A 20,648-nucleotide genomic window follows, 5' to 3' on the forward strand; every position below is an offset into this window, starting at 1 on the left:
CAGGCAGTCATTGGAGCAGATCCTCAGCAGTGTCTGTGGAGTAACTCCCAACCAGCGAATGGAGTCAGGGCTGTTTACACCACAGAAAATATTTTCTTAGGAGCTTAAGATGTTTTTGGTATTGTCATGGTTTGAAGAGTTAATCATGTGACATATGTGGGTATATCAGGACATATGGTTTCTGAAATCAGAATACAACAGGCAGTATACAACCTGTAGAGATGTGTCTGTTTCATTATGGAGCGTAGGTGCCTTTGTGTGGCGCATGTGTTTTCCCACAACGCCAAAGTTCATTTTTAAAAATACCCTCTTCTGTAGGCTTTCCCTAATGACTATTTTTCTCCACATACCTATTAGACAACAACATATACCAGCATTTCTTCCTTAAAAGTAGAAACCAACACAGAACATGAAATGAAGTAAGATGTGATTAAGACAGTAGCTGGAGCTAACCAAAGACAGAAAGCTCATGGCTGAAAGGTCAAACCTTTATTTAAATTGCCTTTGCAGTGGTTCTGTGAATTAAGAGGGAAAGCCCTGTAATGAGGGAACATCTGGCATGGAAAATCTCACCTCAGTTCAAGTTGAGCAGGGTTTTATTGGCAGTAAAAGGCAGATTCTTGTAATGGGAAATGTCAGTCACTCTCAGGGCAGGTAACCCTATCCAGTGTTATCTGCAATGACGACATTTCTGGCTAAGATGCAGTGCATGGGCAGCAGGGAATGCTGCTAAATGAATGCTATAAATGAGCACCTAAAACCAGCAGGGAAATTGGAATATATCTGTGATTAGAAGTATTGAGATGGGGATGTGGTAAGGTTAGTTTCAGTGCTGTGCCCTGCAATCCATTTTCTGTGAAGCCTTCACAAATTAGTTAATTCTGCATTCCCTACAACTTTTTCTGGACAACTGAGAGCTTAGAGGAGGAAGAAAATGATGGGATTTACACCCACATCTTTGCCCAGCAGCAGTTCCCCTGAAAAGGCTGCAATTAGCAATTGAGTTATCAAGTAAGGTTGAATACTGTGTGAGGAGAGATGAGAAAAGCATGTTTATAGGCTGGATCTGGGTCTTTGACTCCTTGAACGTTTATGCTGGTTGTCTGGTGTTCAAGAGTAAAATTGCCAGGTGTGAATTATTAAGAAAAATCTTATGGGACAGGAAAATGCCCATTTTATAGTGTGGCAATAACACCAGAATATTTAAAAAAAATATTCTGTGCAAGGGTATCCATAATTTTAACAAACAGTGCTAGAAAGGTATCCTGCTTACCAGTTTTTGAAGTGTTCTAAATGTTTCATGGAGAGTGGTTTCTCCAAGCCTCTCTGCCAGGGAAGATGAGCTCTCGGGGCCCTGGTCTTCAGAGGCTGCTGGAAGGAGAAAGAAACAAACCTGGTTAAATGCAGACACTTCTTGTTCAGCATTTGAGTGCAGCAGGTGCTCTCAACAGCCATCTCTTCTAAGCAGGAGTGATGCTGCTAATGTTATTAGGCCAAGCCAGCCCTGCTTGCAAGACCCTGCAGAGCCCAGCAGGTCACAAGATGCAGTGAAGGTGCCTATGATCTTAGTGAGGAGTTGGCTATTTTGGGCAGCAACATCCAGTAGGCTGCAACCAAGAGCAGAATGGCTATGGCTTGCTGTAGTGGAAATGCTAAGTCATGGCTTGAACCAGTGATTGAAAACCTGGTTGGGAAGGCAGAGCCAACCCAGGGGAGCTCGGATGCATGCAATACTCCTGAGTGACCAGAAGGGCTGGAGCCAGGATTCACCCCTTCCCAGACTTCATTTAAGGGCTGGCAGTGGGGGCAAAGATATCTTGCTAAAGATCCCTGCGTACCTGAGGCCTTTCAAAGGTAAGCAGCCTCTTTATTTCTGTGTCCACAGCTGTTGTATTTGAGCAAATCCTCTCTTGCTGCAGCTCTGCTGTTATTGCTGTGCTTTCCATCATGTTGCACTTGCTCATGCCTATGTCCAGAGTAGTAGAGGTCTCTTTTAGGGTCGTTATTTTCTGCTACTTGGTTCATCCCTTCACTCTGCAGGCTTACAACTGGATGCTGGGCTGTTACCAGCACAGGTTTTTGGTGTTTTTTTGTTTTTTGTTTTTTTTCTTGTGGAGTGTTTAAAATACTTTCTGCTCTGGCTTCTAAGCTTCACGTGGACTGGATAGGCTTAGTCACCCTTGAGAGCTTGGCTGAACAGCTGCCAGCAGAAAAGGCTCAGTAGATTGAGGGGTATCACTAAAGGCTGTGATATGGAATCAGGCCCAGGGCAGCAGGCACAGCTGGTGACTGGAAGTCCAGCAAAGAGTGTGCCAAGGAGAATGTCTCACGTGGTTTTTCAAGAGAAAAGCCTGACGATCAGTTAGTGCATAATACAAATGACAGCAAATGTGCCCAGGAGCCCAGAGAGGGCTGAAAGCACCCCTTCCTATGGAAGTCAGGCTACCAGTGCATGAAAGCCACTTTCACTAGGTCTGGAGGAAGCTGTGGTGGCAGGTTCCTATGCTAGTCCCCCTAGATAACAGGTTGTGACTCTTGGCATCTGCGGATTTCCACCTTGTGAGGACATTTAATCTTGAAAGAGCTTTTTCTCTGTATTCCTTGGCAGGCTTTGTGTTACCTCTATATCCCTGGCAAAGGGCCCATACTGCTTTGCAATTTTTTTTGGCTGAAAAGCAGCAGAGGCAGATGTTCGAAATATCATCACACACATCAGCAAAGATACCCACTGATTTCTGCCCAGTCCTACCTGTAGGCTGACAGATGCCAGCTGCAGTGAGCCTCTGTTGCTCACAGTAAGTGCTGCTCCTTTAAAACTGGAGCTTCTCCAGGGAGCCTGATGTTTCCTTTTTGGCAGCCACAAAGTCATAAACCTCTCATCGAGACCAGCTAAAGTGGATGGGATGAGGGGCAAGCACCAGGCAGCATGAAGGTAAGACATCTGGTGTTTCTATTGCACTGTGCTCCTTTCCCCAGCTATGGAGAGACCTCTGGGGAAGAGACTGGGGTGGTAGCTGTGTATGGAGCTGTGGAATCAATTTGTGAAATCTGCACTTGGGCTGTTGGTGTGCTGGTGTCACCTGGCTTAGATAGTAAAGCCAGAAGTTTAGTAACCATTCGTGTTTGAAGTGAAGGAACTAAATTAAAGATCTTGGCAAGTGAATAGAGAAGAGAGAACCCAAATTAAAGTCTCCCTGAGGGAAAGACAGTTAAAGTCATCTCCTGTCCATCCTACCAGCTGGTCACTCAGCATGCATCTTGTCAGCCCTTGCATACCTCAAGGTTGCACTGTGCTCAGCCAAAACAGTTGGAAAAAGAGTCTGGAGCCAGGTGGCTGGGTCCATCGGCAGGAGCAAGCTGGAAGCCGTGGATGGAAAGCAGGGAGAGAGAAGGCACAAAAACATTAAGTTCCTGTGTCATTAATTCTGGCTCTTGCAGAAAGCAGTTCTACTGTGAGAATTTCGTGGTTATTCTTAAAAGGGTGTTTTGGGGTTATAGTAGGGAGAGCGGAGAGGTTTATTTTGCATTTGAAAGCCTTCTCTTTTTAGGAGCAAAGTTCAGAGCACTCTTCTGACAATGAGAAATGGTTGCTGTGTGGCTTTCAGAGCTGCTGTCTGTTTGGCTTTTTCCCACTGACCCTAGTCACTCCCAGCCTGCTCATTCCTACTGCCTTTACAAGTCATGGGGGCTGCCTTTCTGGGGGCAAGAGGAATGCTCTCCCAGCTGTCATGTTGGAGTCACAGGGAAGATGTTTTGCGAAATATCAAATGAGCACTGAAATGCGGTTCCTCCACTTCCTCTGCCTTGCTGGTGGAGAGAGTTATCTGAAATCCCTGGAGAAGTAACGGGAGATGGGACTGAAGAAAAACAGTTAACAGAAAGGGTGGTGGTGACCAATGAGCAAGAAGGTCTATGCAAGAAAGGCAACAGCCCCAGCAAGCCTTGCCTCATCAGTATGATATTTTGCAGATTAATTAGAACTATTATTTGCCTCCTGGAAATTGTCCTTCCATCACAAATGTAGGTAGTTGTCTTTGTCCAGGAGGGAGTGCCTGGAAACTCACTTGTCTGTGGCAAAGCCTAAAATGATAGGCCAGGGATACGCTCTCCAGTCCTGGCTCCTCAGGTGGTGTCAGTTGAAAGCAGTCTCCAAAGTCTCTGGAACCAGACAAGCTTACACTGGCATACTGTCTGCCAGGTACTCTCAGTTCCCAAGGCTGCCTTTAAACTTAAGTCCCTTAAGCCCTTTTTATAAGCACACGGCATTTCATGCAGACAGCCTGAAAGACTTAAAATGATGGAGAGCAAAGAAAAAGGGGATCTTCCAGTAGGAAGAGTTCTTAGCAAAGATTCTTCCTGGATTTTGTGGGTTTTGCTTTCTCTTTGATAGGGTCTTTTTGTAACTGGGTTTCTGCTTAACTGGGTTTCTGCTTTTAGTGCCAATGGCAAATGAAAAATATAATCGATTTAAAATTTCTTTGGTGTGTTTAAAATTTTCTTTTGCTGTGGGAATGTTAGTGTCACAAGCTAGTGCTCAGCACTTTGCTTTTGGTCTGGAACTTTGTACAAGGTTGTAATGAGATTTATTTTAATATTTTAGTACATAGTCAGCAATGAAAAGTTTCTTTGGAAAAGCTTATGGGCTGTTGCAGAAATCTATATAATTTTATCTTACAGCATTGAAATTTGCTTCTATGAAATTTCCATGGCACAATCAACCACAGCACAATATTATTCTTACCAAACAGAACCCATGCTGGGAGACTAAGAGCCATAAATATTTAAAGAAATGAATTACTAAACCAAACTAGCGCCCCAGTCTGTAAATATTAAATGGAACATATGCAGTTGACAGAATGAAAGCAGAAACACTGAATGGGTCTGTTTCATTGCCTAAATGTAATTATTTGTAGTGTAAAGGCAACTGTAAGTCATTTTTCCTTAATGACAAGCAACACCCAGAATACAAGGGCTTAAATCAACATGTGAGTTAGTGAAAGAAATTTCCATCCTGTTTTACAGGAGTTGCACAGGCTCCAAGCTTCTTCATTTAGGAGGTTACAAGCATGGTTAATTGGATGCTTAAAAAATGTGGATTTATTTTTTTATGGGGTTGTATAGGGGTGTTGTTTGGGGGAAAAGGTAAGAGGGGGGCGGGGTTTGGTTGTAGGATGTGTAAGTTCAGCATGCCCAGAACAGAGGATGAGGTGTCCCAAAGCACTCAGGCTGCTCTCTGGGCAGTGGCTGCCTATAAGCTGCAGTCCTGTAGCAATATCAAACATCTGAAGGCTTGGCCTGGCAGTTGTGCTGGCAGCTTTTGGGAGATGCTGCTGTTCATTGTCTGACACTTGTCTCCATTGAGGAGTATGCCAGGTTTTTACTGCCTCCCTGCCTGTAGATGTGGCTGGGGCTGCAAAGGTTGCTCCTGTTGTCATCAAGGCAATTTCATTACAGCTGGGGCTGGGAAAGGCTTTAGTCATAGCCAAATTCATAAAGCCATGAGTAATTGTGTAAGGCCTTTTTGAGCTCTGGTAGATTCAATGCAGCATTTTAGCTTGGTGATCAGTTAATACTGAGTGTCAGGTTTTGACTGTTACTCCAGTATATTGTTTTCTGACAGCAAATTAGAAATTTCTACCACGGTGCAAAGTGACAGTGCAGATAATATGAAGAGACTTGTGACTAAAAATCCCAGTGGTGCAGTGGTATTAGGCAAATTCTAACATCCTCTTGTAGGAGGGCAAGAAATGTGTCTTTTTTATCAGTGTCCTATTTACCATGGTTGTCAAACCATTGCAATTGCAAGATATATGTTACATTTACTATCTAAAGCAAGTAAGGTAGGCAAATTGTTGTCACAGAAGGACCTAGGTAGTGGTCCTGACCTCGGTGTTGGTCTTGCAGAGAGTGCAATGTGGAAAAATTATCCTTGATTCTGCAGACTCAAAGTCTGCTTTTTATTTTATTTTGCTGTGTATTGCAGAGTAATCTAGCTTTCTCTTCTCTGAGCCAACAAACAGTGAAAAAGGAGTGATGGAAAAGAAGACAGGTGTGTGTGAACAGTGTACATGTGGGTGTGTGTGTAGAAAACATGGGATGTGGGGGGGATGGTTGTGTTTAGACTAAGTCCCACATCTTACTTTTACCTGTGGTGATTTATTTATTTTTTATTTACCTGGTGGTATGTTTACAGCTTCTGTAGAGCTTTAGCTGGAAGACCAGCTGTACATGTGTTTTAAAATCCCCCAGTATCTCTGTTGTATAATAGGCATGTATGGTGATGTATAACAGCAGCAAAGGCTCAGCATCCATGCAACCCCTTATCTGCTATGTTGCAATAGTACTGGGTACACCTCTGAAAGGATTTTCAGTGCCATTAAGGAAGCTGAATAGAGGATGTCACTTGAGGTGCTGGGTTTTCAGATTTGTTTGGTGGCTGTTTTCAGATTCATCCTTTCAGCAGCTTCTGAATGAAATGAGTTACAAGATTTTCATTCCATGAAAACTAATTGGCTTTCAGGAATGAACATAATCCTGTTAGCACATCTAATTAAAGGATAGCAATCCCCATATTCCCCAAGCAGTTCCCTCTCAGCTTAGAAGGATCTCAGACATGGAAATTCGCGTGTCATCCTTTGAATCTCTAGCTTCTAGGATGAGCCAAATGTGTATTTTTTAAAGCATTTATATTTGAGAGAATCCAGTAGGATAAATACTGTTTACTCATAGAGTGAAAGATTGTCACATCATTATGAGGTATGTATATCACTGCAGTGAAAGTTCTGACACATTTGAGAAGCAAGGTTGTGGTGTGCCATTCACAGCCGATCCAGTGAAATGTGCTGCCTGCTGTAGTTCTGCCTTTGTGTGCTTTTCCTTCCTAATCTGAAGGGAAGTTTGTGCCAACTGACACCTGACTGAGGTGAGGGAGTGTTTCAGAGGAATCTTGTCAGTTCCAATATAAATCATCCTACCAGTAAGGAGGGGAAAAAAAAGCCTTTGAAGCGCCAAGGATTGTGGTTACAGTGCAAGGGATGGACTGGAAACCATGGGAGCTAGGAGGGTGTTTTTGTTTTTTTTAATCTTAGATGTGTGTTTTGCAGCTAGAAGGTTTCTGTGGTGATGGTTGTACACTGTTAAGAGGACTTGCATGGAACTGGTACTTAGTACAAAAACCCTTCCAGGTACTATTTTTATTCAAGGTCTTTTTATTGCTTGCCTCTTTTGACTTGTTGAGGAGTGTAGCCAAGCAAATGCTGGAATAAAGCAGTTACACTAGGATAACCAGAGTGTGCTTTTTATATTTCCAGGGAAGTGGAGAATGCTTAACTGTCACGTGTTTTACCTAAAATTCTTTCTTGTGAGTGGATGAGGAGGTTGAGGCCTGGCCGAGTCCTCATGCAGAGGGGAACATGGGAGCCTTGGAATCAGTGACATTCTTCAGTTTCTCGAATCTGTTTTTCAGCTCCGTGTAGTCATGACTGGTGATGTCCAGAGAAGCAGCTGCCTGTTGATATGGGTCTTCTGTAGGCAATAAAGGAACAGCGTGAAGTAGGGTAGGGATGAGGAAGTGTGGAAGTTAGTGTGGCATTGATTTGCTTTTCAAGGTGGCCAAATGACTGGGCTCTGGTATTGTGTAGAAATTGTAATCAATGCAAGGTGAGCAGAGCATCTGACACTGCCTTCCAGAGTTGAAGCCTGTCTTCCAAAACTAACTTAAAACGGAGCTCCAGTTCTTGGCTTCCTTTATGCACAGCTGAGGCTGTGTGTGAGTTGTACCATTATGTTGCGTTCTTCAGCCCTGCTCTGTTTGTTTAAAAGATGCATGGTTATAGCAGCCTGCCATTGCTGATACACAATATAATGATTGTACAGAACAATAGAGAACTGCCATTTTGATGTACAGATTCTTTGTCTTCTGTGAATGCTGGCAGTTAGAGGGCCACCTGCTTATCAACGAGAAGGTACAAAAAAAGCAATTAAAAAATGCAAGTAACTTGGAGATGGCCACGAAGGGTTAATGAAAGGAAAACAAAGCATGTCTTGGTCTTACAGTGTCTTTGGCTCTGAAGGGAGCAGGGGGGAATGTTCAGAACGAATCGGGACGGTTGGTAGATTTGTTGCGGCTCCCCAGAGCAGTGCCAGAATAAATAAGAGCTTTGTGTGGAGGTGGTTGCTGAGAGCAATGGTTTTCCCAGTAAAAGCTCTTGAGGAACGGTGTCATTCACTCGCCGGCTGACAGAGGCACCGGGAGCACTTTCGAGTAATGCTCTGCTTCTGGGTTTGCTGTGCACAGCAGGAGCAGCGATTTGGGTGGAAGGGACCGAAACCTCTCAGCGGGAAAAAAAAAAGAAAAGAAAAGAAAAAAGGATGCCTTGGCACCTGGAAAGGCTCTGATGAGAACTAACGCAGCGGTGATTTCTGAAAGCTGTTCCGGAAGGGACTGGTCGCTGCACCTCCTCCCTGCCCTGCTGCGCGTAGCTGCCGCTCAGCATCCTATGGATGTGGGAGAGACCTGAGGATGATAGCGCATCCTCACGGCGGGAGGAAGGGGCCGGGGAACCCTACCCCCCCCATTCCTTTCGGAGGGGTGGGCGAAGAGAGCTTCGCCGTAGGGCTGCGGTAGTAACAAAGGGAAACACCCGCCGTGCTGGCGGGGAGAGCTGAGGGGCCGGGGGCGGGCGGAGGGGCCGTGGCGGCTCTGTGTTGGGAGCGGCGGCGGCGGCGGCGGTGGTGGTGGTGGCGGCGCCTCCCCCGCCGGCCCCGGGGGCTCGCGGTGACGCAGGCTCCCGGCGGGGCCCTCCGCCCCCGCTCCCCCTTTTAAATAGCGGCGAACCGCCGCTCGGAGCCGAGCGAAGCGGAGCATGGGGTCGCTGGCGCTGCTCGGCCTCCTGGCGGCCGCCGCCCTGGCAGGTGAGCGGGGCCGCGGCGGTGCCTGCGGGGAGGGCGCTGCGAGAGACGGGGTCCGGCGTCCTCGCCGCGAGGGAGAGGAGGATCGAAAGCCCCTGCAGGAGTTCATTTTATTGAAATACATGTATATACGTATATAGGGGATGGCGGTACTGGCGTTCTGACTGTGCAGCCCCTTGCGCCCCGCAGCCGGGGTTCGCCCCGCACAGCGACGCGGGCCGGGGGGCTGCGGAGGAGAACCGGCCGATGCCCGAGGTCCCAGGCGAGGAATCTTTACGTTCTGGGTGCCAGGGAGGCTTGGGCGTCAGCGCTGAGGGGAGGAGAGCAGGTGGAGTGCCGCGGTACTTCAGTAGTACGGCGTTACTCCGGCGCTGCCGCCTGTTCGTGCCGTCGGGAGACAACTTTGGAGGAACAGGTCTACAGCTTTCATTAACAGCTGTTGGGGCTTTTATTTATTTCTTTTTGCGTGCAGCATTAAATATTGAAACCGAGCCGTGAAATTGAAATTAAACGCAGTAGGATGGGGCAGTTGCCTCTGTTTGCCTTAGGCTCTGCTCTCTCATTGAATGAAATGTCAGCCGGGATCAATGAACTAAGGAGCTTAGGGCTAAGGATGGGTGGAACACTAACTCTAGGAACTTTCTGGTATTCCATCTCCAAAGCAATATGTTGAAGTTTCCATGGTCTTTCTATATGAAAGATTCCTCCTGAAATTTTGGTAACCAGTGGCATTGCATTGACTCATTGGCATTGTTGAAAAGATCCGTATGAGGATTTTAGCATGGACCCACCAAAAGGTCTGCCCCAATTGTGGAGATGCAAGCAAAAGCCACGTGAATTTGTTCTGTGTTATTTTCAAAGATGTAAAGACTCTGTGTTTCTCATCCTCTTCAGTGATGCTCATTTTGACACTTTTGCAAAATGAATTAATCTGATTGTAACTGCCTGGGCAGATTTGGTTCAGAAGGGGGAAGCTTACCCAGAGCTGTCTGTGTGAGCAGGGCAAACGTTCTGTTTTCAGTGTATGCCCTGACTTTGTTTCCTCTGCACAACTCCCAGCGGTACCATCTGCAGGTCCCAATAAGCTTGGTGGGTGGGTGGGTGCTCTGCCACCAGGCTGTCAGCAGTGCTGGGTGATAGCTTTGCCCTGCAGTCTGGGCACATGTGGAGAGAGGATGGCAAAGGTGCTGGCTGCCATCTACAGCTGGCAGGAGACCCACAGAGAGCTCTCATCAGCTGGCACAGGTGTGAAGTGGGGTTTGCTGACTCCCCACGGGCTGCCTCTCTCAGCTCTGGCAAAGCAGCTGCTTCAGAGTGTTATTCCAGGCCCTAGAATGAATCAGATGCTGTTTTTTGTCCATCTGCGCAGGCTAATGTGATGTATGTCCAATACTGTTTCTTCTGATACTGTTACAATAGCCTGATGCAGCTCTTTGTGCAAGTCAGCTTTCACCATTAAACAAGCACTTGCTTTAATGGTCATTAATGTAACTGTAAATCTCCTTGGAGAGATGACTTTGAAATGACAGAGCAAAGGCAGTCAGCACAACCTGACTTTATATTCACGTACCATTGACGTAGTGCATGAGAGGCAGCCTGAAGTTGGCATCTCTAATAGTAAACAACTTTCAGAAGCTTGTCTGTTCCAGCACTGTCACACCACAGGACAATGCACCTCACAGGAGGACTGCTACAAAGGGCAAAATCAGGTGTTTGCCCTTGTGCATGTCCTGATTTCTCACGACAAAAGGCGCCTTGTCAAGAAGAGGCTGAGTGGCAGATCATCCCCACATAAGTGTAGTGTCCCCAAGCCTTAAGGAAATGAGGAGAATATCTTTTTAGTAGATACCTTTTTTTTTTTTTTTTTTTTTTTTTTTTTTTAGTAGTAGAGTCTTTGCTGGCCTTCTGCTGCCTCATCCTTGTTTTTCATGCTCAGATGGAGAATGCAGGCAAGTGAGACTGCAACAGTGTTATCAGAGTGTAATGCAGTAGTTATTTGCATAACTAGGTTAGTAAATAAAGTAACCTAAAACCTGCCTAGTTCAGCACTGAGTGCAACTAACACTGGGGGAGTGGGTTGGCTCTGCATAGGCAATCTCCCCCATACACCACCTGGTGTTCTGGGAGGATGGCTTGGTTAGGAATGCACTGCTATTTTAGGGAGATCCCTTCTGTGCTACCTCATGTGGGTTCCCTTTTCTGTAGTTGTATACTTGGGCTGGAGAAGCACATTCCTACATATGTGTTTCAGGAAGCAAAAATAGAAGACAGAAGGAATATCAAGAGAGCTATTTGCGTAGTATTCAGATATTATGCAGAATCAGTGCTCAATATCTACAGATTGGAATCTTTGTTCGATATCTACTTCCTCTGCATTTGGAAAAGAAGAGTTTTATGCTACAGAAGTCTAAAGTTGCACACTCCTCTTCTTTGCAGTAACCTTCCTGGGGAAAGTGTCAGTTTAACTGGCATGGGCGTCCAATCTTTTGGCTCACCTCGGCTGTGTTGAGTGAAGAGGAATTTTCTAGGGCCGCATCTACAAAGGTTGCTCCAAAAGTAATGCCTCCCAATTATGTCCGTGAAAACTACAACAGATGCAAAGAGCACAATAGCAGTATTTAATAGAGCAAATTCTGAGCTACAAAACACTCTTTTTCAATACAGTCACCATCATTAGCTGTGTATTTTTACCAGTGATGAACAAGAGTCTGCATGCTTCCCTTGTAACAATGTGCACCAGCAGAGGTGACTCACTGCTGCCACTGCTGAAACATCACTCGCCCTTCACTGTGCTCACACCCACTGTTTGGTCTCCAGAAACATTCAGCAAGTATTGGTGAATGTCAACAGATGCAATTTTTTCAGCACTGAGGAATTCAATTCCACACCTTTGCTCACAGATACTTCCATGTCAAATGTCATTGTGTTGAGCTGCCCCTCTGCTGCCATCTGTCACATGGCAACAAAATGTACTGGGATATTGGTGGCATGGTTCAATGTCTACTGCCATACCGTCTACCTTTGACATCCTGGGCCAACATAATAAAGCAGGAGGCATTACTTTCAGTGCAGCCCCACTGATTTGTATTTTTCGCTGTTCACGGGACTACATTTAGCCAACATATCAAAATCTGTAAACTTATTTGCTGTAGCTTGAGCTGTCACTGCACCAAGTCCTGTGTGCTGGTTTCAGTCCAGATGGGGCTAATGGTGCGCCAATATTTGGTTGGTGCTGAGGGGCTGGGCTACTTGGCATGGCAGATCTGCCACCATGATAATGTGGGGAAGGGGCTGGGCTGCATGTGGGCCGTGGGCTGGGAGTTGGACGTGCCTACTGTAAGGTAAATTGGCTTCTATTGTCTCCATAATCTTTGTGTTCATTGGGTCCAGTACTATCCCACTCAAGCAAGGTGATACTTGTAAAAGCTCCAGAACTGCACCCCAAGCTGTGTGTTTAGGTATGGCAGTTATAATAAGTGTAGTAAGTCTGTGAAGCAGTGGTACAATAACTCTTGCTTCTACCTACTCTTGTGTGGCTGGCAGAATTGCTTATCTTCAGCAAATCCCTAGGTAGATAAGACTTGACAAAGTTTATTAATGCCTGACAGACAAGCACATTAGCCAGCTGGAGACATAATAAGAAAAAAAGAAGAGGACAGACTCTTTAGCTGGCTCTCTTGTGACAGGACAGAGGGGAGTGGTTTCAAACTAAAAATAGGGAGATTTGGACAGGAGATAAGGAGAAAGTTTTGTCTGTTTTTGTTCTTTGTTTTTTTACAAAGAGAGTGGTGATGCACTGGCACAAGATGCGCAGAGTGGTGGTGGGTGCCCTGTCCCTGGAGACGTTCATGGCCAGGGTGGAAGGGCTCTGAGCAACCTGGATGGAGCTGTAGGTGTTCCTATTCAGTGCAGGGGAATTGGACTACATGGTCTTTATGGGTCTCTTCCAACTCTAATGATTCTATGATAATGCAGCACTGATGGCAAAAGTAAAGCAGCCTGAAGGTTTTGTTTACAGCAGGTTCTTTCCAAAGATGTATACCTTGGACCAGCAGTAGTAGTGGTAAGGGAAGGTCTTAATTGCCGAAGTGTCCTTATGATAGAAAGGAGTTGTACCACTTCTTTCTGGAGTTTTTTTGTTGTTCCTTCCCCCCTCCAGATATTTAACTTCCTGTTCATTTATTGAGCTTATAATGGACCACTTTGTGAATGAAAAAATCCAGGTGAGACAGGATTGTTCCAGAAGGATTAGGGCAGTAGTTGCTTTTCATATTGAAGTGGTCTCTTGCTGGGGAGATGGTCCTGGGGTGAACGAAGCCCCTGCAGAAGGTGAAATAGATCTCACTTTGGAAACAGACTTTGTTGCCTTTTCTTTCACCACCAAACAGGTACATCTACATGAATACCCATTATTGTCAGGCTCCTCTCTTGGAGTGTTGCTTTCTGGTTTTGTTTTGTCTTTTTTTGTTTGTTTGTTTGTTTGTTTATATTCTCTTAGTGCTAGAAATGTTGGTGGCCTGCCTCTGGCATGGGTGTTGGAACCTGATCACCTTTGGCATCTGTTCCAACCCAAGCTGTTCTGTGATTCTCTCCTGCTAGGATGAGGCTCTACGCTGCTTTTCCATTCTGAGGAAGAAAAGATAAAATGCATCTGGTTTACTTACCCTACAAACCCAAAGTTCAAGCAGCCTTAATGTGCTGAGAATTTCTGTCATTGATGTGTATGGTCCTGCTAGGACTCATGAGTTTGTAATAATTTATTTTTCTTGCAGGTGTCAGCACAGTTCCAGTGGAAAAAGACCATATGGAAGAAATGGTGAGTAGCTTTAAGTCAAAGCAAATTTCAAAAAGTATCAGTCATACGCTCCCCAGTGTTCTGGCTCCTGTTTTCTTTTTAAGCTCTTAGGGAAATGTTTTTTTTTTTTTCTTTTTTCTTTCTTGGTTGTTGTGTTGTTTTTGTTTTTTTTTTCCTACAGGTAAGCTGAAGAGATCATCAGTGATATAAAGCCCAGAATCCCCTTAGCCTTCAATGCATTGTAGAAAACAGAAGCTGGCTTCTTGTGTCAGAAACTCTATGTTTTGCAGCTGCCTGAAAAATGATCTGAAATATTACTTAATAGTATATATAATCAGACTATTCAAAGTGAAATGGTAGATTAGAAGTAAAGTGTAATAGTGGAAAATGTCTACAGTTGTTATGTAATGGACTTTCTAACACAGTTCTTGCTTCTTCCTTGGGAAGAGGTTCTTAACCTGTTTGATTAAATCTCCTGGCTGCTATCAGGATTTCTAATCTGACCTTAGGGCCTCTCCACTAGTTGATAGTGTGGTTATTTACATTAATAAACAGCTGTAAATAGCTAGGAGCGGGAAAAAGATAATCAGCCATACACATATTTTTCTTGCCTCCTCCCATCCACTTACCCAGGTTGTCAACCTAAGGAGTGTCTTGGATCCAAGGATCTGAGCGCTTCCTCACAACCAACAACTCCAAACTTGAAAACCATTTTGGATGAATTTGTGCAGAAAAGCTAATTTGGTGGGCAGTTAGGATTAAAGGTGTTTGTGCCATTTTCAATGCATTTCGTCAGCGGTTGGAAGACTCTCCAGTTTAAATGTGAAGTACAAAAAGAGGTGGTGCTTTAAAGCACATACCTATCTAAGGCGACTTTGATTTTCACAGAGTAAACTCCTGAAATAAGTTTGTGGAGCATGTCACTTATAGAGGCATTTTTTAGTTTACTCACAGCCTTAGTAGCACCTTTGCTTGGTCCTCGATTGGGCAGATCCTACTGGATGATCCTCATATTTTGGTATTGTGGTGGTGGTTTTTTTGTTGAGGTTACCACATGTTGTTTGACACTCCTTTGTATAGAACAGGATGTTTAAAAACAGACAAAAGGAGCCTGTTAACTATGCGTACAAAAGAGGAGAATAAATAGAGCTAATGACTATCCTCGTACTAATATATGAGTGAGGAGCAGAGCACTTCTTACCCAAAAGCACTGGTAGAGCTGAGGGTTGCCCAAAACTTGTAAGTAGCATGCTAAGCTCATAACTATTAACCATGAGCTTTAATCCTAAACTAGCTTCGCTCACTGACAGGTCAAAAGCAGGATTTCTATTTTCACCATGAGAATTTGTTGTCTGATTTTGTTTCTCCTAGATAACAAGGTGCATAGTGGAAGTTCTATCCAATGCACTGTCTAAGCCAAATGCCCCACCAATTAATCCTGAATGCAAAGAAATCCTCAAGAAGGGTAAGTAAAACCTTATCTGAACTTGTGAAAGAAATTTGATATTTGTTTATAAACTACAGTTTTCAAGAGAGATTAATGATTTTAACTTCACATGTAAGAATAATGTATTGGAAGTTATGTACTTTGTATTATTAATTATGATGTGCCAGTCTTTTTGTCTTGCCTTCTACAAGTTCATCATCTAAACTTAAGTTCAGAATGTCTTAAGTTCCAAATGCAAACAACATGAATAGTTGTCCCCCAGTCTTAGAACTTATTCTGCTATGGTCACTGGTTTTTATTTCTAAGACTTACGTGGAGTGAGAAGGGCAAGTTAGAAATGTTCTTAAAAAAGAAGCATTTCAGCATTAGACTCTCTGGTTGGTAACACTGAGAAAACCAACTTTCATATGGATTCTGTCTAGTGTTGGTGCTAGTGAACTGATGAATCAGCTTATGTGAATCTGTTGCCTCCTGATTTCAGTGTCAGAATTCCCGTTTCCCTCTCTTAAGTCTTTCTGGCTCAAAGAACAAGCAGTCTTACCTGGTAACAGTCAGTGATTCAGGGATTCTTGGCTGACGTGTGGCTCTGCTTCAGCCACCTGCAGCTTCTGAGGGAACTTGAAAAGCTCGCATCTAGCCTGGGAAGTCAACAGGTGCAGCCAGGTTCCGCCCAGGTGCTGAATGCATTCCAGAGCATAGGAACTGGCTTTAGCTAACCTCCTTTTAAATCAACAAGGTGCCCAGTGGCAACTGAATTCACACCCAGCTCAGCAGAGGGACCCTCACTTGGGCTGTAACCAGCCCAGCAGCGATTAAATTTGTTGTGCTGATTCCAGAGGTCTGGAGACATATGCTGAATACTCCCTTTGGGAACCCTAATTTCTGATGAACTTGTTCCTGCAGCTGCCTCAGTGTAGAGGTATAAGCCTGCACATGAAATGTGGTTGATAGTGTGCCAAACTGCAGAATGCATGTATTTTTTCTACCCAGTATATGTTTATTTGACTACAGAACAGTAAAAAGGCTCTTTGAACTTACCTGCCAGCAAGAAGCAGCAAGAAGCAGTAATGAAACTCATCTGTCTCATGCTTGTTTATAGAGGAAATACTGTGTGGCTGTAATACATTTATCAGAAAAGGATGGGTTTTGAGCTTTAGGAATACATCTATTGGTACTTATCTAAGCCCCAAGTTTCTACTTGATGCTGAATGTCATTGAATGTCATTGAATGTCACATGGCAGTGTTAGTTTCAGATAAACCTGTCTACTTACAGAAGAACGATCATTGAAAGGAGAGTATAAGAATCATGTTTTTATCATTATACAAATATTCTCCAAGAACATCAGATAATGAGAAGCTTTTTGCAAAGAATAAGCTATTTTTAAATCTGTGTAGCTGTTGACTGAACCTTTTGGAATTTGCGATCTATTTCTGATGTTACTGAGGCTCAAGTGAGGTGGAATTGCCTTCATAGAAATATACTGTTACTGTTGTAGTCAGTCAGATTTGTATTTAGGATTTTCAAAGTAACAGAAGGTGTGTGATTTGATTAAACATAATAATTGCAAAATAACAAGTTTATTTATGTGCAATCAGTTTAGTTTTACATTTGCTAAAAGCCTGTTTTTACTACTCCTCTTATATTTTTTGTAGCTTGAAATAAATGTGTCTTTTTTGTCAGTAAACAAATGCAATAGCTATGACCTGACATGCAAAGAATTCCAGATGTCATTGGTTGTTAGTGGGAGTGAGAGTTAGTTTAATTCTAAAAATGCCATCATAAACAAAAGGGCCAAAGAAGAAAAATGATTCTGGAAATTTCTATGGGACTTTTAAAATGATAAATAATTCATGTTTTCAGGCAAATGTACAAAATAGATGAAAATCACAATTATTAGGAGCAGAACTTAAATCAGTTCTTTCCAAATCTTGCTACTTTCAGGAGCCAGTTATGTATGTAAACTGAAACAGCATTTCACTGGAGAGTTAATTTTCTTCATTAGGCTGCTTTTTTTGCTGTAGGTGGTAAAACTGATAGAGAGAGAAGTGAAGACAAACAGCTTGAAGTGAGGCATTTGAAAGAGCCATTGGAGTTTGAAGACCCACACTCAGAAAGCGTGGAGAGGGAACAGAGTCAGGAAGAAAGTGACTCTAAAAAGCGCATGAAAGGAAGTGATGAAGAGAAGCTTCATCCCGGGGAAGGTAACAGCAAGGAAGACGAGGAGGGACAGCACATACCTGTTCATGAAGAGAAACTTCATACAGAAGAAAAAAAAATCTATCAGGAAATCGGAAGAGAGGAGAACAGCTACCACAGTGAAGAAGAAAGCAAAGAGAACAAGCAAAGTGATGAAGAAGTAGACCGTGCTGTTCTCAACAAGAAGTCCCACTCTGCAGGCATGAGCACAGAGGAGGTCACTGAGAAGAACGATCAACGCCCCATGGATCACTGGCATTCAGAGGAGGGAGTGGAAAGTCCTTACAAAAGAATTCGTGAAGGTGAGGAAAAAGAGGCAGAGGAAGAAAGAAGTGAAAAATACCACCTGAGTGAGTCTAAGGGACGTGATTTCTCCCAGCATAATGAGCAGGAAGAATCTGATGAAAATGAAGAAGTGGAGGAAGAAAAAAAGTCCTACAAACCAAAACGGTATCATGGGAAAAACAGAATGGGTGATTCCTCTGAAGAGAATAGAGGCCGTGGTGGTGAGAAAGAGGAACTAGCTGAGGAATCGAACGTAGAGGAGTCTCATCTCTGGGACAAAAGGAACCACCATCAGAAACACCACCATGAAGAATCTAAGCAGCAGCATGAAGAGAAGAATGGTTATCGTGGGAGGCATGGCTCTGAAGGTATGGAGGAGAAGAGGCGTGTGGGCCAGGGAAGTGTGGAGTACAGAGAGAGGTGGCAGCAGAATGAAGAGAAGAGCCAAGTGGAAAATAAGAGGCATCGCAACAGTGAAGAAAGTAATGAGAAATGGCACGAGGAGGGGAGACACCATTCTGAGGGAAGGGCGTATCGTGGCGATGAAAGTGAGGAAGAGCTAGACAGGTATCACAGTGACAGCAGCAAGGAGAAGCAGCATCACGTTGGAGGAAGGTACCGGTTGTGGGATGATGAAGGTGAAGGGACACTGAAAGCATACACTCAAGAGCGCAAGGGGCAGGCCAGAACACACTACAACACTGAGGACAATGTAGAGCAGCAGCACTACCCTGGTAACAGTGATGAGGAGGAAGAGGAAGTAGAAAAGAAACATTACAGCAGTGATCAGATAGAAAATGAAGAGGAGAGTATGGAGCAAGGATATGCAGAGAAGGAAGAGTACAGAAGCCATCTCCCTGCAGAGAATGAGAAGAGAACCACAGCATCCTACAGCCCCCTATACCCACTTCTGTGGTGGAAGAGCCGGCACTTTGAAAAAAGGAACAGCGCAGGAGAGAGGCTTCCAGACAGTGAAGAGGAAAGCAGGCCCACCTTGAGCGAGAAGAATCTTTTCCCTGAATACAGCGACTATGACTGGTGGGATAAAAAGCAGCTCCTGAGCGCTCTGAACCGTGGGCGCTCTGAGAAGAGAAATCTTAGCAAAAGGAACAGATACGATATGAAAAGGCAATACGACAAGATGGATCAACTCGCACAGCTTCTGAATTACAGGAAGAAATCAGCTGAATTCCTGGAATTGTACAATTCTGGAGAAGACATGAAGAAACGTCATGGATTCAGGAATGACAAAGGAACTCTGAACCAGAGGCCCCTGACAGAGGAGGAGGTATGTGTACAAATGTTTCTTGGAAAAGGCAGTGGAAACTGATTTTACACGCACACTTCTAGATCCATTCCCAAGATGGCTGGTTAACTGTGAGTGGGAAAAACACAAAGAAGATTAAGTCACACTAAAAGCAGATCTTCACCGACTTAAAAATGTTGCTGTCTTAGAATGAATTTAATGGAGCTACCCCAGGGCACAGTTCATAAAATAAAGACAATGTGCATCCTCATTAGCTTCTGTCTGCTTCAAGACAGGGAGGGAAAGGAAATTCTTCCTTTCCTCTAGTGTCATTACAGAATAAAAGATGCCCATTGCAACAGGAGCAGGGAGTAATTAAGCAGGCACTAGTTGGTGTGTTGGGATGTTTAACTCATACAGCTGGACAGTAAGTTTTACATTTATTGAGATTCAGCTGCCTGTTGGGTTGATGTCCTGTCTGTAATTGCAGAGCAGATCTGGGCTCAAATTCACGTGCTTGATGAGTGCATGTAGTTCCCATGTATGGGAATTTCTTTCTTGCTGGGTGTTCTACTTCAGTATTCAGGAAAACTGAGGCTGTACCCATCAGCAAGCTGCTCGTCTTGTATATCACTGTATCTATTGCACAAAGCTGGACTGGACTGAGAGCAGTGGAGATTTGACAGGAATTTATGTAGTTTAACCATGTTTACAAGTTATCACAATAACTGACTGCATAACTGTTATTCCCTTACAATCTGGCGTTTTGGAAGATTTCCATCTACTGCACACCATGCTTGCTGCGCGCCATAAGCCAGAACCATTGTGAGCATAAGGTTGTGATCTCCTAAGGACTGAGGGACTTTCACCTAGGAAGATGTGACTTCATGCTTCTAGGAGTGGCAGCTGTGAGATAGCAGGAAGTTGCAGCTAGATAAAGTTTTTTTATAGCTGAAAAGATCAAATTGTAGCTCAGTCCAGCTCTCAGAATGAGTACTTTTATACTCTCCCCAGCACTAAATCAGTTAAAAGTATGAAATTGCATGTGCTGGACTACCACTCACTTCCCTGCCCCACACCCTGTCTAGGAACCTGTACATAGCAGGAGATAATCCTCAGAGAAACTACCTTTGTCTCTAGTTTTCAACAAAGCATTTGCTAATATTAATTATTAATTAATTAATTGATGTGTTAAATGTTCTTTTTGCTTTCGCAGGCAAAAGAGCTGGAAAACCTGGCTGCTATGGATTTGGAGCTGCAGAAAATAGCTGAGACATTCAATGACAACAGGAGAGGCTGAAGATGATCTGCTTTGGTGTTTCAAAGCTAGGTGTAGCTGTACTCACAATACCTGTATTTTGTGGTAAATTCACTGCCACTGGATTGTTGTTTGCCCTAAAAACAAGAAATACTATTTACTGTCCACTATAGTGTAGTGATTTATAAAGCTGGAAATGTCTTTAATTTGCTATTTTGCTATTGAAATTTGAATAGCGTGAATTTTAATATTATAACCTTTCATGCAAGGCAGATATTTTTAATATTGCTTGTGGAAATAATCGTGTTAATGTTCTTCAGAAATATATGTCTGAGTTTGAAATAATAAAAAGCATTGATTTTGGAGCAAACTTCCTCCCTGCTTATTTGACTCACTGGGTTATTTCTGTCTAAACTCTATGAGGTGAATAGCTTGTGTACAGAATGTTGACTTGTGTTTCACTATTATTTTTAGAAGTTATAGGGAGTCTGCCTATTCTTTTTATTTGC

General features: G+C 43.8%; 1 protein-coding gene across 4 annotated transcripts in view; it reads left to right on the forward strand.

The window, feature by feature from the left end:
* Positions 1–20,648, forward strand: part of CHGB (chromogranin B) — a 29,604-nt gene that overhangs the window by 6,303 nt on the left and 2,653 nt on the right. The window contains exons 1-5 of one of the 4 annotated variants that reach the window (XM_090134940.1): positions 2,813–2,932; positions 13,683–13,726; positions 15,077–15,170; positions 17,176–18,923; positions 20,098–20,514. In XM_090134940.1, coding sequence (XP_089991066.1) covers positions 13,715–13,726; positions 15,077–15,170; positions 17,176–18,923; positions 20,098–20,181 — 1,938 coding nt within the window. In that variant the 5' untranslated portion in view covers positions 2,813–2,932; positions 13,683–13,714 and the 3' untranslated portion in view covers positions 20,182–20,514. Of the gene's footprint in view, positions 1–2,812; positions 2,933–8,762; positions 8,914–13,682; positions 13,727–15,076; positions 15,171–17,175; positions 18,924–20,097; positions 20,516–20,648 lie in introns of those variants that run through there. The other 3 variants (XM_031596789.2, XR_016463994.1, XM_031596775.2) reach the window with 3 other exon arrangements.

Source organism: Phasianus colchicus, chromosome 2 (genome assembly GCF_987193195.1).
Source record: "Phasianus colchicus chromosome 2, bPhaCol1.hap1.1, whole genome shotgun sequence".
Classification (NCBI taxonomy): Eukaryota; Metazoa; Chordata; class Aves; order Galliformes; family Phasianidae; genus Phasianus; species Phasianus colchicus.